The sequence below is a fragment of the Lynx rufus genome, unplaced genomic scaffold (assembly GCF_022079265.1).
Source record: "Lynx rufus isolate CCGP_SWC_20201006 ecotype Redwood Valley unplaced genomic scaffold, mLynRuf1.p SCAF_10, whole genome shotgun sequence".
Taxonomy (NCBI): domain Eukaryota; kingdom Metazoa; phylum Chordata; class Mammalia; order Carnivora; family Felidae; genus Lynx; species Lynx rufus.
This window is the reverse complement of record NW_025814824.1, coordinates 16,961,898-16,980,056: the sequence shown is the minus strand read 5'-3', so window position 1 is coordinate 16,980,056 and position 18,159 is coordinate 16,961,898. Positions and strand designations below refer to the sequence as shown.

The following is an 18,159-nucleotide window of genomic DNA, read 5'->3' as shown; positions in this document are numbered from 1 at the left end:
TTTTTTTCCTTCATTTCAGAAAACCTCACCAAAGTTGTGTTTTCAGCTCAAATAGGGAGAATAGAATCTTTTGCAATACTTCTCCCACCAAAACCCCAACTTTCAGTAATCAGGCACTTTGAAGTTTGGCTGGACAATGTATGGCTATCTATGTATTACTGTTACAGACGTATATACAGCATAAAATTCAGGAGAACGAGCACAAAATCAAAGCCAACAGGGAAAGGCTGATGTAAATGTTAGGCTCCATGTAGCTTATCAGAAAAGAAATCATCATTCACAAAAATGAGAAGTACAGGGTTCAGAATAAGAAGAAACAGCAGTAAACCAGAATTCCACACAATAAAGAACACTTACGAAGAAAGCTCATATGGGCAAATTTTATTTTCTTCTACCTAAAATTACCTGAGATTTCATTTTCAGCATTGTTTCCAATTGGGTTTTTAAGATTAAGAAAAAATAAGATCACTCCTGCTTTGCTTAACATTTATTCCCTTTTGGGTGACAACACGGACACTCTATTGAAAAAAAATAAGACAATGGGGAGGGCTCACCAGAGAAATACGGAAATTGACAAATGTAATGCATGGCAGCTCAACAACAGATAATTTGCCACAGACCAGTCCCAGAAAGGAAACTAAAATGGGAAATTGATAAAAACCGTTCTCTGCGTGAGGCTACTGGGCCTAAAGCTGATACGCTTCACGGACCCAAGGGCTGGAAGACATTCTCTATCTAACGCGTGCAACAGGCTGGGGAGGAGTTCAGGCCACAGGGACTGTCAAAAAGCTCATGTTACAGCAAAACCTCCAAAGTCATTTCCAGAACATAATCAAAGCTCTTCTCTGCACAGCATCAGAGTGGTGACAAGTTCTTAGAACTGAGTTTTGTTGCTGAGTTCAGCATTAAACAGTCTCTGAAAAAGCTCAGATCGGCTAGGCTGAATAAACAAGAAGGAAAAGTATGTTTTCTTATGAAGTCTCAACTACAGCTAACTGCATTGTCCTTCTTTGTTTCACCAGAAACTCATCGCATATACCTAAGTCCGACCCGCACCCCCACAAAACTCTGGTTGGCCAACTTTCTAAAATCTTTATAAGGTCAATAATGTTAAAAGCAATGACAGTGAAGCTACTCACTATTCTTTCCCTTCAATACATAAATAGTATGCCTACATCAAGCACAGAGCAGTTCCCCCAAAATTATCTATATTCATGCAATCTGTATTACCTCTGCCCATGTTAAAAAATTAAAAGTGTTTAACTGGCATCTATCCTAATTACTCCAGGCCCAAAGTATACAAGAACAAAAAATGAGAGATTTCCAAAAACTTTTTGTTAAGGCACGAACCCTGTATTTTATTTTAATCATTTCATTTCAAAGATTTTATTTGTAAGCAATCTCTACACTCAACATGGGGCTCGAACTCACAACCCTAAGATCAAGAGTTGCACACTCCACCAACTGAGCCAGCCAGGTGCCCCCCCCCCACCGCCGGACAAGCCCCATTTTAAAGAATGAAACCCTAAAGGTTCTGGGGGAACAGATGTAATTTCAACAAGGATTTCATATCTTCAAGTTTATGCTTATGAAGAAATACAACTGCTTAACTCAAATTTAGTAAACATTTATTTTGAGGATAAAATACCTTTTTCATTAATTTTCAGATTTTGTGCTTTCACTACTTATACAGATTTCTTTCTATTGAAATTTGGTTGGGGTATTAGAAAGACCTCAAACAGGCTTCTCAGGATACTCTTCCTCAAGGCACCCACAGAGAGAAAAAAACCAAACAGTCACAGATAGAAAACTCTCACAGTAGCAGTTATTCATTTCCTGAGCTAACCCACTTCCTTTTTCAAACATTTCCTTCTCTTCACCAATGTGTTTTTTGAAATTAGCATCAAAGTCTTCTTGCAAAATACACTTCTGGACCCGGGGCCTGGAACCTAGGCAAATGCCAACGGCCATGTCATTCTTAATGTCATCGCCACCTTGATACAAAATTAGAATCTCAAATCAAGTGTCTTTCAGTAGTACAGAGGGCTCCCTGCAATATAAATTGATGTTTTAGCAAAAGAAGCTGAGTTTTTATGAGCTCGAGCCATGCTCTGGGAAAACAAATGCTATCAAAGTAAAAAAAATTTCATGGCTCCTGGCTACTCCATTACAGAAAACCATGGTGTCTTGTATGATAAGGAAATCAATTTTTTTCATTTTCAGACCTTCAGCAGACTGTAATGAGTTGCTGAATTTCTTCATACTAAGTGTAACCTCAGAGATAAACTAAAAGTCTAATGATGACTAACATTATGTATTTCATTATAAATATATCTTCTCAATGATTATGGACTCTAATCAAAGCCAATATACAGAGCTGAAAAGAAATTTGGCTATTGTGATTCCTTTGTGCTAATAAATATAAAATACAACTTAAAAGATAAAATCAGCCTTCACCTAAATATAAACATAAAAAGCTTTATTTACCGGCAAAGAGTGATACCACAAAAAACAGACAAAAGGAATCCAGTCTCTTCAAATGTTTATTTTTGTCAGAATAGCTGACGATTTTCTGTTAAGTCTTTTGGTTCATTACTAGAACAAGCATTTTTCCCCTTGAAAAACCCACTCAAAATATTTTAATCCTTGAGGTAAAGAACTTTAACTAAAAAAACAAAACAAAACAAAACAAAAAAAAACAAAAAAGAACTGATCTTTTTTTTTAAAGAAAAAAATTCTTAAAATTCCTTTAGCTTGATAAATAGAAATAATCTCTTCTTCTTCTACTCTGGTGAACAAAAATGTACTTTATACAGCAAAATAGCCAGTCACTTATTGGCAAACTGAAGGTGAGAACCTACCCATTTACATGTTCTACTCAAACACAGTGCAAGACTTCCATGTTCATATAGACTTCAAAAAACAAAAACAAAAACAAAAACAAAAACAAAAAAACCCAAACCAAAAAAAACCAAAAACCAAAAACCGGTTACCAACACTCTTCTGGCAAAGACGAGGGTTTTGGAATGGCAAAAGGAACACAAGTTTTAGATCTCAAAGCTCCAGAAGGGAATTAATCTGAGTCTTCGTCATCAAGATACTCCTCAGCATTGCTTAATGTTCGAACAGCATCTAAAAGGAATGGCGGGAAGGCAAAACGGGCAAATTACAGATTGCTCACATTTGGTTTGCACTTTCAAAGCTCCTGATACCTCAAGGGATCGTAATCTTTCCTCAGGCCCGGGGACTGTACCACCCCTGAGGATCTTTTTCAACTTTTGCTTTCCTGCCTGACTGTTCAGTGTCTGCTGTCCCAGAGGCTGACAAACGCAGCTGTCCGCTCGTTCCTTGGACACGCAGAAAAGTAAAGCCCGTAGGCTGCAGGTACCATTAATCTACCTTGCACAAAATGCAAGCAGCCACGTGTGCCGTGACCGGCACGGAACACACCGGACGCCCCTCCACTCGTCCAACCCCCTCTCCCAATGACAAGTGCCACATGTGGCTTTGGTCAGTCGACAGCCTGCAGCCTTACTTGAAGGCAAGATCACTGGGTAGAAAGGTAACTAATGAGGGGGGAAAAAAAGGAAAAGAAGCAGAATGAAAACACAGAAGCTTCGGTTTCATCTCTAAAAGCACGGATAAATAAAAAAAAATAATAATTTTAAAAAAGCACAGATAAATAAAGTATGCTCAGAGCTAAAAGAATGAAATTAAAAAAAAACCCAGAGATTTGAAACAGAAAGAGCCGAACCCTACCATACGTGACATCAAGCTTGAGCAGGGGTCAAAATGAAGACATCTCATCTTTAAATGGTCACCTATTCGGTTGTCTATTTAAATGCCTATAAGCAACAGGTTACACGGGGTATAATTTCAGGGGGCAAACTGAAACGCGAGCCTAACCACCGTCAGAGCTCAACAAGTATATGTTATCATGGTCTCTAAATACTATCTTCCCGTGCTCATTGGAGAAATGACTGATGCCAAGTCTGGGGCAGAAAGTGTACCTCTTGTCATACCGTAAAACAAGGATGCTGTCAAAGAGAGCGTCAAAGGTTCACGATCCAACCCGAAGAGGCCTCCACTAGCCAAAGAGGAGCTATCAATAGGGATACTAAATATAATGGATTGAGACACAGCAAATATTTCAACGCACATCACAGAGAAGCCACTAGTCCTCTTTGGAGAATGAGAAGGAACCAGCACATTATTTTGAAAACTCCTAAATAAAGGACGAAAATCAAGCCTTTATTCTTCTCCTACTACACAAACTATTCCTTGGAGTCATCAAACCATGGATGAAGGGCAATTTTTTTTATAGAATGTTCCAGCTGATAACTGAGACAGGAGTGACAGAACTAGAATATGGCCATTTCACAACTGTTAGTGAACTAATGGATCTAGACAACGATCATCAATGAATGCTAACATCACAGGATGAGTGACAGACAGATAATACGTGCCTCTGATGAAAGAACACAGCTTTCTTCATGAAGCATTCTTCCATCTACCCTTTCACAGACACATAAAATGTAGAATCTAATCAAACCTCTAGATCTAACACCAAATGACAAAAATACAGAGGAACCTTTAGATCTAACACCAAGTGACAAGATTACAGAGGAAAGAGGAACCTGTCAAACACCCTGAGAATACATTTATGCAATGCCTAGACTGAGAAATTCAGGAAAACTGACTCTGCTTCTTTAATAAATAAATAGCCAGGCTAAACGAAGAGGGGGAGAGGAGAAAGAAAGGAAACAATGATTTAGGAGATGTATCTACCAATCAGAACCTGACCTTATTTAGACCCTGACTTAAACTGTAAATAAAGAAACAGATAAGTAAGTCAACAAAGCAGAAACAAACATGTATGGGAAAAAATGGTGAATCTGGAAAGTGACAAGATACTTGAAGATATGAAGGAATTATTAATTTTAGGTCTGCTAGTGATAATGTAGCTTTGCTCAGTCATTATCTTTACAAATTTAAGAAAATAATTATAGAGAAAAAAGAAAGGGACAAGGGAGAGTTGGTACAAGGGAGGTAGAAACTTATACGAGAAGGAAAGATTCGGATTCAAAGAAGTGGATATAAACAGAACAGAGGCAGCCTTGAATAATTTCACACCAGCTTCCAAACTACTAGAAATCTCCAGCTTGTCTGCATTCATCTCAATCCTCCTTATGAGAAGTTCTGGAGACCTGGGAGGAATATACTTTGTTCTATCCCACGTACACGTACAACTTCAGGACTGGCTGTAAACTTTTTGCCTTCTTAAGCCACAGACAAAAAGACCATAGCAAGGCTCTTTCCTATTCTGCTTTGCTCCTACAATCTTACGTGTTGCCCACTGAGGTAGTCTTGGGCCTCCAATGGTTACCTCGGCGCTTTATTTCAACCTCGTTTCTCCTGTTAGCAAGAGAAGAAGGCTCGCCACACTGCAAACTCTTCCTGAATGGAAATCAAGAGACAGGAACGAGCCAGGAAAATAAATTCCTTCTCCTTCCTTCCTTTTATGGATTGCTCCCAAGCACAGTTTCTCTGGAATCTTCTCACATGGCCAAGTGCTGAGGAGCTCCGTCTCTTCATAGCCCATCTTGGGCCGTGACCATCATGGTAATGTAACTCCTAACCATGCCTCCCCGTTCCCCCTAGCTGACTTCCATCTCTCCTCAATGTCACTGACCTGAATTTGCACATTCCAAACCAAATACTAGCACTTAAGACAGACAGTCAAACAAACCACAAAGGGTGGAAAGACAGACACAGTAACCTGGATAAATCTTACAGGCACAGCATTAAGTGAAAAGAAGTTAGACACAAGAAAGTACATACTGTTTGATTCCATTTATATCAAGTTCAAGCACAGGCAAAACTAGGCTACGGTGAGAGAAGAGGAGGACGTGGAGGGGTTTTCAGGGTATGGAAAATGTTCTCTACCTTAATCCGGGTTGTGGCAAATAGGTGTAAGCACAGTTTAAAAAAAAAATCAAGATGTAAACTTAGGATTTATATACTTTACTTAATATAAATTATACCCCAATTTGTAAAAACTGGAAAAAGAATTTAAAGTGTTGACTCCTCAAGGTGGGGCTGAACCTCGGCCCTACACACATGTCCCAAAGTTACCCTTCACGGTAACTACAAAATGTGACTTGTTTTTTCTCATTAAAAAAATCCAAGATATGGGGCGCCTGGGTGGCGCAGTCGGTTAATCGTCCGACTTCAGCCAGGTCACGATCTCACGGTCCGTGAGTTCAAGCCCCGTGTCAGGCTCTGGGCTGATGGCTCAGAGCCTGGAGCCTGTTTCCGATTCTGTGTCTCCCTCTCTCTGCCCCTCCCCCGTTCATGCTCTGCCTCTCTCTGTCCCAAAAATAAATAAACGTTGGAAAAAAAAATTAAAAAAAAAAATCCAAGATAAGGGGTGCCTGGGTGGCCCAGTCAATTGAGCATCTGACTCTTGATTTCGGCTCAGGTCATGATCCCAGGGTTGTGGGATCGAGCCCCATGTCAGCTTCATGCTGAGTGTGGAGGCTGCCTGAGAGTTTCTGTCTCTCTCCCTCTCTCTCCTTCTGCCCCTCTCCCCTGCTAGTGCACTCTCTCTCTTAAAAAAAAAAAATTCCAAGATGTGCTTTTAAAACTGGAAAACAACATCAGAATATACTTTTCCCAGTGTAGAGTTCGTGCTGGCAATTAGCTATATGGCCCAATATTCAACTCTTACTCCAACTAAGATCACAATACAAATTCAGACTTTTCACTGGGCGATTGAGGTAATGAAGCGAGAAAAAAGAAAAGAAAAAGGTAACGTGAAAACTGAAATATGAAAATTCATTTCTTGCCTCTGTGTCAAGCCCTAAGATTACCTCATTGATGAGTCCATTATCTAATCATTACACATTTAGGAAAGTAGACCAAAGACACTTAGTGTGAACAGAGCAGAGGAGACCTACCTCCCAGCCCTGTTCTACAAAGACTGCAGAAGGGTGAGGGAAAAAGAGCAGATGTGCCTTCCCAGCTCTGGGTGCCCAGATGGAGGCTTCTGGGTACAGCTCTCTGGGGTTTGAGCAAGTGTGGCATTCTCCTTGCCTATCATGATCAAGCTCATAGTGTACATGGGGCTCTGATAACCTTCAGCTCCTAAGAAACCTTACTCCTCGCTCAGGACATTCTGAAGGTACCCACAGAACAACAGGAAGTCAGTGGCAGAAAAAGGAAGTTGGGCCATAGTCCTACTTCCTGACCCAACCAAGGCAGCAGGAAGGAAGAGGTCCGTGCCAAGTAAAAGCATCTCTCCTACATGGCTGCATATACACTTCTCAATCAAAATGTAGCTGGGGAGCACCACGCAGCTGGTACATACTTTCCCACTCACTTAGCAGACCCTCGATCCATCTATGCATGAGTAATTACTTTAAAGAAACACCAGCTCTGCCAGTGAGCATTCACGGCTGACATAATTAAGAAACCCAAGCCGCTTAGTGGTTTACACTACATCTGAACTGAAGTTAAAAGAAGTAAGAAACTGAAACAAAGACATACCTGGAGTAAAGAACAAAAAGAACAGCAGACTCGTGAGGAGGGCTATGACGGGAATTTGGTGATGGGCAAGGAGGATCATTCTGGGAAGCTCCCTTGGCAAGTCATGAAGAAAGGAGGACTGTTTGCTATTTTTGATTAACTAAAGCAGGAAACCAGAGGTCTGACTGTATTTTGTTACTTCCGCGGGAACAGGGATATGGGACAAGGTAACACCACCTCTTCTCATAAAACAAAGGGGACTTAAGGAAGAGAGAAGCTTTCCAAGGGTTCCAAAACGAATGGGAATGTGATTCATATAGGAAAACAAATCAGTACCTCACTCCACAAGCTCGGAGGGTGACAACGTCCTCAGATTAAAGTAGAAACAAAAATGTACTCAGCCTCTACACTAGAAATGTCTCAGAAGTTGTTTTGGTGACTCTCCACCAACATGGACCAGGCTAAACTTTAGACTCTAAAAAGCAATACTAAAAAGGGTTGGAATGATGAGTACCAATGCTCACTAAAGACATGAAAAGCGAGTTCTCCATTATACTAGTTCCATTCTAGAAAACGGTGGACAAGATGTATCGATCATTGGCTTATACTCCAAAGTGGTATGAAAGTGCCAAACACGAGATAAAGGTAGAGGAAGGCTTGAAAAGTGAGGGGGGGGGGGGAAGATTGAATGTCCCCTCCAGCCAAAACATCTTGTATTTTTCTTTTTTCTCCCTCGGGGTTCCTCAGGGGCCGGGAGGCTGATGGTGGACGAAAGGGAGAGACAGGAGAGGAAAATGAGAAGGAGGGGTAAGGCACACCGGCCCGCAGCATTTCTTTCAGGGGGAAGCATTCAGTACATTATGTACAGAGGAAATCCAATAAACAGCCAGTCTCTGAATAGTAATCATGAACAATGCAAGCGTGTTTCACACCTTTTCTTTAACACCTTTTCAAAATAACCACAAGGACCTTTCTTTTTTTTTTCCAACCCCATCTCCCACGCCAACAGATATTTTTATCTCGAAGAATGTATACCTAAACTTTACCTTTAAAAACCACCCCACGGTCTGTAAACAAACATCAAATTGGTTATCAAGACCAGAATAATTCTGATCGTAGTTTACTGATACTCTCGTTTAAAACAGAGATAAAATATAATCATGGAGCTCTTCAGTGCTTAATTGAAAAATCAATATTTAGAGACAACCACTTGTAAAACCATATCCGGAACCATGGTTCTCTGATAAGGGCTCTACTGGAAAGCAAGTGATTACGACCTGATTGCAAGGAACAAAGGAAACACACAAAAAATACTAAAAGGCCAACGTCTCTTCGATTTGCTTGCATGAAGGCATTCTTCAATGTTGCACGTTCCATATGAGACCCAGGATATAAAATCTGACTTCAGAACCACATGAAGAGTTTACCAAGAAAACGTTTCCCCAATTCTAAGATGGTAAATCTTAGTCATGATGGCGTCAGAGGAGAAAGAAAGATCGGAGGCAAATACCTGCTCCCTGTTTCTTTTTCAGGAGAGACGCACAGGCCGCGTTGGTGGCCATGTCCAGGGCCAGCTTCTTCTCGTTGTTTCTCAAGTCTGTTCTTGCACCTTCCCCAACACAAGAAAAGCAAGTCAGGTGTTTTTGAAGAATCTGTAGTAGCGGACTACAGACCCTTCTTCCCACCAAGACGAATCACTTTTGGCCAAACTGACTAGAGAACCATTCTGGCCCTGAAGTAAGCTTTTTCAAAACAGTCAAAGCACGTTTGGCGTCTTGAAATCAGGGCGCTTGCTGCCGCGTCCCAGACAATTAGGCACAATTAAAATAGAGCCTTTCCTTTCAAATCCTCAGACTGCTGCATGTGACTTTTCACTTCCCCGAGGTACCTCCTGAGTCAGTTGGACTCCAATGGGTCTTGGCACGAGTTTTTGGAGATTAGTTTAACATACCCTTTGCTTCTTGAGAGAAGCCCGTGTGGGTGGTGCCTGCCGGGATTAGGATTTCATATCTGCCAAGTATACTCTTGTGCAAATTAGCAGAAGAGTAACACCATAAAACCTAGAGGCAATCCGTTGTTCCCACAGCACATCTTCTGCTTGCGTTTTGTCCGGGTCTTCGTGGTGATAAAAATTACATCAGAATTCGTGGGTATATTTTCGTTGCCAAAGCCTCACAAATGCAGAAGTGTGCTGAACAAAAGCATACGTCCCGTTTCGTCCCCTAACCCCGCCCTGCCCCGTCTTCCAGTTTGTCTGGGGGAAACCATTCCCAGCAAGAGGGTATCAGTCCTCACCTCCCTCAGGTGCAGGAATGCACTCACAGACATCTATGCATATATACGTAAAATCACACCACATGTAACAGCCTGTAACTTGATTTTTTTTTACTTAGCAATATATAATGGTACTCATTCCTCAGTAGTACACATAGCTCAATCCATGTAAACATTTGTAAGTATTCAATTTTGTGGGCATTCCAATATTTATTTAATAACTCTCCTCTTCCCCTATCGAGGGACACTTAGGCTGTTCCTTTACCACAAACAATATTGCTGTAAATCTCCTTGAACACCAGCTTTCTGAAGTCTGGCTTCCCAGAAGTGATGCTGGGATATAAGGCTATGTATATTTTTAATTCTGCTAGCTACTGTCCAATCGCTGTCCAAGAAGGCTTTACCAATTTATACTTTCTGCCACAGTACAGGAGAGAGCCATTTTGCTTGTAATCTCATCCTCTTCAGGAAACAAAAAAATAAGTGTAATGAAACTCAAAGGGACAAAAATACTGAGTCAAGAAAGCATGGTTTGTTTAATTAGGAATATGGCGACCGTGTCTAAAAATCTCTCTCATGAGACTTAGATCTGCCCACAGCTAAGGGTCTATAGAAACCTCATTCGCTCATTGGGCCACGGGGAAAAATTCCGGAGGGTTAAGAGCTCTGTGACTGATCATATCTTACGTTAAATTGCACTTTAGAACCCATATACATGATTTCTTTCAGGACAGGAAATGTTCGGAGCCAGCAAGGCAAGAGAAGAAACGACCATTTCCTGGGTCCTTCTCAACGAGCGCTACCCAAGAGAAATACGATCTGAGCCACATGTGTCATTTTAAATTTTCTAGTGGCCACATTTTCAAAAGGTGGAAATCGTTTTAATGACATATCTTATTTAACACAGTAGATCCAAAATGTTACCCCTTTATCATATAACTGATATAAAAGTTATTGTGATACTTTACGTCTTTTTTTTTCCCCCCGAAGTCTTTGAAATTTGATGTGCCTGTTACACTTACATCTTGGTCCAGACCATGCTCACTTCATGGGCTCAGGGGCCTGTGTGGTTAGTGGCAGCCAGCACAGACAGTCCAGTTCTCAGCATAACCCTTAGGGGGCACCTCATGCTGTCTGATCTTTTGTACCTGAGATGTACATCACCAATGTCCTTTAAATCAATAACATGTCCTCTCTATATCCCACAACATTGCTGTGAGGATCCCTAATGAACGTGCATCCATAAGACACCTTGGGATTCAAGCATCTTATATTATAGCTTCTGGACCAGGACGCAGGACGGGGAGATATGCCTGGCCCTCTGTAAGGATTAATATTTATGGGACGGAGGGATGGATGGATGGATGGATGGGTGGTCAGTTCATAATTTCACTGTCCCCTCTGACTTGTATAAAAATAGGGAATCGAGGTATCTTCATCTTCCCCGTACTTGTAGCACCTGCTCAGATCAAAGCAGGACATTACAGCCACAGCATTCTTTATCTGTCAGGACTTTCCTTGTGAACAGGGGCCTCGGCACCTTTCCCCTACAGCTTTCTGAGATAGCATCTTCTCTGCACGGGTGCACATACACACGCCTTTCTCCAAGGACCCTTTAATCCCACAGAAATATACAATAAACTCCTACGAAAAGTAATATATGTAATTTTAAAGCTTACCAAGCTTTTAACATAAAACGAAAAATTTAACACGAATCACTACTGTAACTTCGTCTTATTGTAACAACTCTGTGATACAGACAGAGTAGAGGTTAAAATCCCAGTTTCAAAATACGGAGCCTATGATTCTTCCTACTATTTCAAATAATGTAATTGAACACAGCCTGTTTTTCCAGGGTGAGCAAAGGCCAGACAGATGGGGCACATGCTTTACCTTTTTCCAGAAGCAAGTGGACAATATCTGCATAACCTTTCCAGGCAGCGGCGTGCAAAGCTGTGTCTCCCAACTTGTTCTATGGTGATTTAAAAAGAGAAAGCAGCATTTTAAAAAGAGACGGTGGGTTGAAAACATGCACGAATTCAGGTTTACTCCAAGCAAACTCAAAGTGAGAACAAGTTATAAAGTCATATAAAGTTCCCAAGAGAGAAAGGAGACTCAAGGGATGAGAGACAGGTCATTTGGGGGGAGGGGATGGATGAAAGAGGAGAAATGGACGTGGCAGAGCAGAGGGAAACACCAGGAGGGAGCAAGCAGACCTGCCCCTGCAAACCTCGCAAGAAATCAGGCCCTGGCGATGCCCGGAGACGCTGGAACGAGCGTGAGGCACGGGACCGGACACAAGAGTACTGGGAGAAAGTGTTTATAGAAATAATCAGGGGCGCCTGGGTGAGTCAGTCGGTTAAGCGTCTGACTCTTGATTTTGGCTCAGGTCATGATCTCCTGGTTTGTGCGATCGAGCCCCCTGTCGGGCTCGGTGCTGACAGTGGGGAGCCTGCTTGGGGTTCTTTCTCTTCCATCTCTCTCAGCTCTTCCCCAGCTCACGCACGCACACTCTCTCTCTCTCAAAATAAATAAACATTAAAAAAAAAAAAATAATTAGATCACCTTCCTCTCTCCTTGCTGCCAGGTGACCCAGTGCGGATGGCAGGATGACCCTGTCGAAAAATGAACCAGGTAGTTTCCAAGCTCAGGGGACTCGGGTACAAGGGAAGGTGGCAATAAGGCCAGGAACTAAAAGTGGTGGGTGAGCTGAGACACCTACAAACTGAGCGGTAAGACTCCTCTCCCAGCTGCCTTTACCTACCCTGCTGCCCCAGTGTATACAGCCTAGCACCTGCAGGCAGGGAGCTGGAGGACAATCCTCCGGTAGAGGTGAATAGCCCCGCATGTGGAGGGGGAAAGCATACATACTCACGCTGACATCTGGGGATAACCCAGCACAACAGCCAGGACCTTTCCACCTCACCCTACAGAGAAGCCCACAGCCAGTAAGCCCCATGCGCATGCAGAACTTCCAGTCACCCTTAAACATGACTGGAGACACAAAGATACTAGGTATTTGAGGAAAGCCTCTCATATTTGAGAGAAGATGAAAACAAAACAAATGGATCTCAGAGGGAAAAGACACAGTACAGTGAATGGCAGGAAAGGTTTTAAAAAGCTGTAATTAATTTAGGCAAGATACAACATGATATGCAGCATCATGCAACAAGAAAAGAAGCTATTTAAAAGCAACAATCAGCAGGGCACCTGGGTGGCTCAGTCAGTAAAGCGTCTGACTTCGGCTCAAGTTATGACTTGGCCATTCATGAATGTGAGCCCCGCGTCAGGCTCTCTGCTGTCAGTACAGAGCCTGCTTCAGATCCTCTGTCCCCCCATCCGCCAAAAATAAGTAAAAAGAAGAAACATTTAAAAAAGAAAGCAATCGTGAGAGTAAAAGAGCTTATAAGTAGACAAGACTCTAAGATGCTGCCCAAGATCCCCGCCCCCTGGGGATCCACCCCCTGTAAAATTCCTCCCCCTCAAGTATGTATGAGACTAATGAATATAATAGGATATCACTCCCATAATGCAGTTTCTAATCAGTTGACATTGAGTTCATCAAAAGAGAGATTATACTGGGTGGGCATGACCAAATCAGACGGGCCCTTTCTCAAAGGTATAGCTTCAGAAACACAATCTCCTAGTGACCTTAAGGAAGAAAGCAAACAGCCATGTTGTGAAATGTCAACGGAGAGGGGTGATCTCTGAAAGCTGAGGTCCAGAGCACTGCAGGTGCAAGAAACTCAATCCCACCGGCAACCTGAACGAACCTGGAATGAGATCTGAGCTCCAGATGAGAACCTGCTTCTGGCCAATACCGTGACTCTGGCCCGTGAGACCCTGAGCAGAGAGCCCAGCTCTGCCATGCCCAGAATTCTGGCTTACAGAACGTATAAGGTAAATGCGTGTTGTTTTAAGTGGCTAAGCTTGTGGGTTATTTGTCACACAGCAATAGAAAACCTAGGACACTGAGGAATTAAAAAGGTAACCAAAATAAAACATAAAGCTAAGAAAATCTTGGAGTGCCTGGGTGGCTCAGTTGGTTAAGTCTTGATTTCTGCTCCAGTCGTGATCTCATGGTTGGTGAGTTCGAGCCCCGAGTAGGGCTCCACGCGGACAGCACAGAGCCTTCTTGGGATTCTCAATCTCTCCCTCTCTCTCTGCCCCTCCCCTGCATACTCTTTCTCAGTTTCTCTCTCTTTCTCTCTCTCTCTCAAAATAAACACATAAACTTAAAAAAAAAGGTAAAAAATCTCTGAGAAAAACTAAAATAACTGGAGACTCAACCAGAGGTCCAACCTAACTACTGGTGGGCATTCCAGAACCAAAGAATAAAGACAATGGTCAATAAAAACTAGAAAAGAAACACTAGACCCTTTCAGGCTGAGAGAGTCCACCACCTTTACTGGGAAGAAACACGCTGAAGCACATTAAGAAATTTTAGAACATCAAGGACAGGGTAATGATTCTAAGCAACAAAAAAGCAGATCACACACAAAAGAATGGGAATCAAAATGGCATCAAACTTCTCAAGAGCAATCCTAAAAACCGGAATACCAGAGAGCCTTGCCTGCGAAATTCTGAGGAAAATCATTCTCAACCTAGAATTCTGTCAGCCAAATAATCAATCCCTAGGTCCCCTTTCTTAGGAATCTTCAAGGATGTTCTTCAACAAAAGGAGGAAAACACGGGATCCAGAAAAGTGAAGACACACCCCGGGAGAAAGGTGACAGTAAAGAGACGCTCAGAGCAGAGATCAAGGATGAGGGCTTCGGGAAGTACCATTCCAGGGAGAAAAAAGAAAGTATATCAAGAGAACATTAAACAGTGTGGGAATCTTAATGAGATACAAAAACCAAAAACCAGCGAGGGGCTCCTGGGTGGCTCAATCGGTTAAGTGTCCGACTTAGGTCATGATTTCATGCCACCTGAGTTTGATCCCTGCACTGGGCTCTGCACGGACAGTGTAGAGCCTACTTGGGAGTCTCACTCTCTCCTCTCTCTCTCTGCCCCTCCCCCACTCATGCTTTCTCTCTGTCTCAAGATAAATAAACCGCCAAAAAAAAAATATTCTCAGCAAAATAAAAGTCAAGAAGTACAGAAACAAAAGTTATACAAGCAGCGAGCAGTATTTAAATATTTAAATAGCCATAATACTTGCAAGCATCATAGAGTAATATAACCAAAAACTATGATATGATACGTGGGGCAGACCAGAGGAGCAAAGGGTGGGCACTGGCAGATCAGAGTTTGGGCAGCTGATAAGCTTCAACCTTCAGATGGGACACTGAAACATTTATGAAGATGATGACTTAGGGGACAGCCCCATAAGCATCTTCCTTAGTAACATGAAGGCAAGAGTTAAGAGCTAAACGTTGAGAGTGACATATGAGAAGGAACATGGTAGGTGTTTTGGGCTTTGTACAATTTGGACTTCGGTACAACGGTACATTTTTAATGATGCACTTCTACTACTTGGATTAAAAATTGTATGAAAGATAATAAATGGGAAAAGGTCAGTTCAAGGCACAAAGATAGGACTTTCCATGCCCATAAGCCACACCACGAGAACAAGGCAGGTGTGTTAAGTGACCACCAACTTCCGCATAAGCGATCTTACCTGTTGGTTCAGTTCAATGTTTGGTTGAGTAAACAGCATCTCCACTATATCTGAAATAGAAAAGGTATTTTTCAAGAGTGCAAAGGAAAAGGCTGACAAGACTAGGCATAATCATTTTAAAAAGAGGATTGATTCTTTAGAAGAATCTTCAAAAAAATCCTTGCAACAAATTTGTTAAAATTTACGTAAATACAAGAATTAAGAACCTAAAAAGTAGAATTATCTAAGGAAAAATTGTGTTCCAATAACTTGGCTTTTGCGTTTTTTCACATGGCAACTATTATAGAAATATCTCTACATTCACCATGATACTTTATAGTCATTTAACAAATCTGCGTTTGTTAGCTAAAATGAGATCGGCTTCTTTTGGGGAAGAGCCACGAACTGTCCTCTGGCTATGCTGTTTAGTCTGCTGGGTGCTGTTTCTCATTGCTGTCATATTTATTTTGTGTGTGTGTTGTAGGGAGGAGGGGAAAGAGAGTGGATGTGGCAGATTTGGGGTCAGGCTGAAACAGATCTAGAAATTCCATTTGTTGTATTACTGGTTGCAACTGTGAAGGCTGTCCACTCAACCACTAACTGACACAAATGCTGTCTTTCCCCTGAATCTAACAGCATGCATTAAACATTCATGTAAACCATGAAAACATGTCTTGGGAAAAGCTAAGCTAGAGCAGTAGGCAGAGTAGTCACTTCTGCCCCTTTCTTCTGTCAGATTAGATAGTGGGGTTTGTGTTGACATTACTATGGTTTTCCTGTAACCTCTCCAAGCCCAAGAGAGGAAAGGAAGTTCCCACTCTTTCAAGTGAGAGAGGTCCATGCAGTGAGCATCCTACCTACTGTTTTCCAGACCTCCCGGAGCAAGGTTTTGGCCGATCTTCTACAGGATGTGAAAAGCATAATTTTTGTTTCATTTCTGTAAACCCCGCTCCCCCACCTGAAGCACATTTTCAGCAGCATGGACATCGATGGTAATGAACAGAACATAGTACCTTTGTGGCCCCCGTGGCAGGCCCAGTACAGGGCAGTGCTTCCAGCTTTGTCTAAGCCATTCACACCGACTCGGTTGTCCAAACACTCTCTTAACCAGCTCAAGTTGCCTGAAAAAGTTTTACGTTTATAAAAGCACAAGAAAGAGGGTTTTGTTTTGTTTTGAAATCCATTTCATCCTCCATACATTTCCACCTAGAATGGATTTAGTCAGCAAATCTGAAATTAAGACCTCCTCAGTAATGCATTCATTATGGTACATTTTCACTCCCAACTTATTAATGAAAAGCCTTAACAACAATTTGCGGGGGGGGGGGGGGGGGGTGAGGGGAGGTAGAGTAGGAATGGCTTAAGGGACACGAATTATTTGTCACAGTTCTGGGAAGTCCAGAATCAAGGCGCCAGCAGATTCAGTGTCTGGTAAGAGCCTACTTCCTGGTTCATAGACGCTGTCTTTCCACCCCTTCAACAGAAAGAGCAGAGAGAGAGAGCTCTTCTGGGGTCTCTACCAGTTCCTTTCATGAGGGCAGAGCCCTCATAACCTAACCACCTGCCGAAGTCCCTACCTCCAAATACCGCCACATTGGGGTTGAGTTTCGACATGTGAATTTTCAGGGGACACAAACATTCAATTTATGGTATACACGGGTTGGTACACATACACTAAACAGTGTGTATGAAACTGATGAAATAATGAATAAGCTTGATAGATTGTACAACAACAATTTTTAATGGTAGGTTAAGGGGAGGAGTTGCCTACGTGAGTCTACCTATGGTAGTCTTACTCTGTAAAAGCTACCTATATGTAATTTTTTGCTTCGTGAAATCCTGGAACTTGGGGGAAAAAACCAGTCAAACCTAAGAACAAGTAGATAATACCCATATTCATATGAAATGCATCTTAAAATCAGTTCTTATAAGAAAACAAGAAAACAAATGCTAAATAACCTACTCAAAGTTGCTGCTCTCATATGTTAAAATATAACTATTAATTTAAAATCCTTTGGCTAATGTCCTAAATATCTAACTTACAAATAATTCCCTCTCTCTCTTTCTTTCTTTCTTTCTTTCTTTCTTTCTTTCTTTCTTTCTCTCTCTCTCTCTCTCTCTCTTTCTTTCTTTCTTTTTCCCTTCAAGTTTTTATTTAAATTCCAGTTATTTAGGGGCTCCTGGGTGGCTCAGTCAGTTAAGCATCCAACTCAATTTCGGCTCAGGTCATGATCTCACAGTTTATAAGCTGAAGCCCCACATCAGGCTCTGTGCTGACAGCTCAGAGCCTAGACCCTGCTTCAGATTCTGTGTCTCCCTCGCTCTCTGCCCCTCCCCCTTCATCCTCTCGCTCTCTCTTTCTCTCTCTCTCTCTCTGCACCTCCCCAGCTCATGTGCTCTCTCTCTCCTTCTCAAATATAAACATTAAAAAAATTTAAAGAAGAAAACAACAAGATAGAGCCCCCCAAACGAGGCCCACCCCTGTTGCTCTGTCCCTCCCCAACTCCATCCTTACCCCACACACTTGCCCTATACCAATACCCTCCTAAATGCTTTATCCCCAGGAAGCCTCCACCCCACTGCCCTCCAGTGACTCATGCTGGCCTCTACAGCCTGTTTAACTTAAACATAACTTCCACTGCTGTGCTTCTGACACCATCTTATAATGATCTGTTACACACATCTCTCTCGTGCCGGACTCTGAGCTCTGGGAGTCACAGACCATGCCTTTCAGCTTACCACTGAGCGCAGGGTAC

The 18,159-nt window shown here is 42.1% G+C and overlaps 1 protein-coding gene across 1 annotated transcript in view; it reads right to left on the bottom strand.

The window, feature by feature from the left end:
• Window positions 1-2,525: 2,525 nt before the first annotated feature.
• Window positions 2,526-18,159, bottom strand: part of OSTF1 (osteoclast stimulating factor 1) — a 57,348-nt gene continuing 41,714 nt past the window's right edge. The window contains exons 6-10 of the mRNA XM_047102264.1: window positions 16,417-16,524; window positions 15,425-15,474; window positions 11,695-11,773; window positions 9,038-9,136; window positions 2,526-3,132 (exon numbers count right to left, since the gene is read on the bottom strand). Of these exons, the coding sequence (XP_046958220.1) occupies window positions 3,074-3,132; window positions 9,038-9,136; window positions 11,695-11,773; window positions 15,425-15,474; window positions 16,417-16,524 (395 nt within the window). The 3' untranslated portion in view covers window positions 2,526-3,073. The remainder of the gene's footprint in view (window positions 3,133-9,037; window positions 9,137-11,694; window positions 11,774-15,424; window positions 15,475-16,416; window positions 16,525-18,159) is intronic.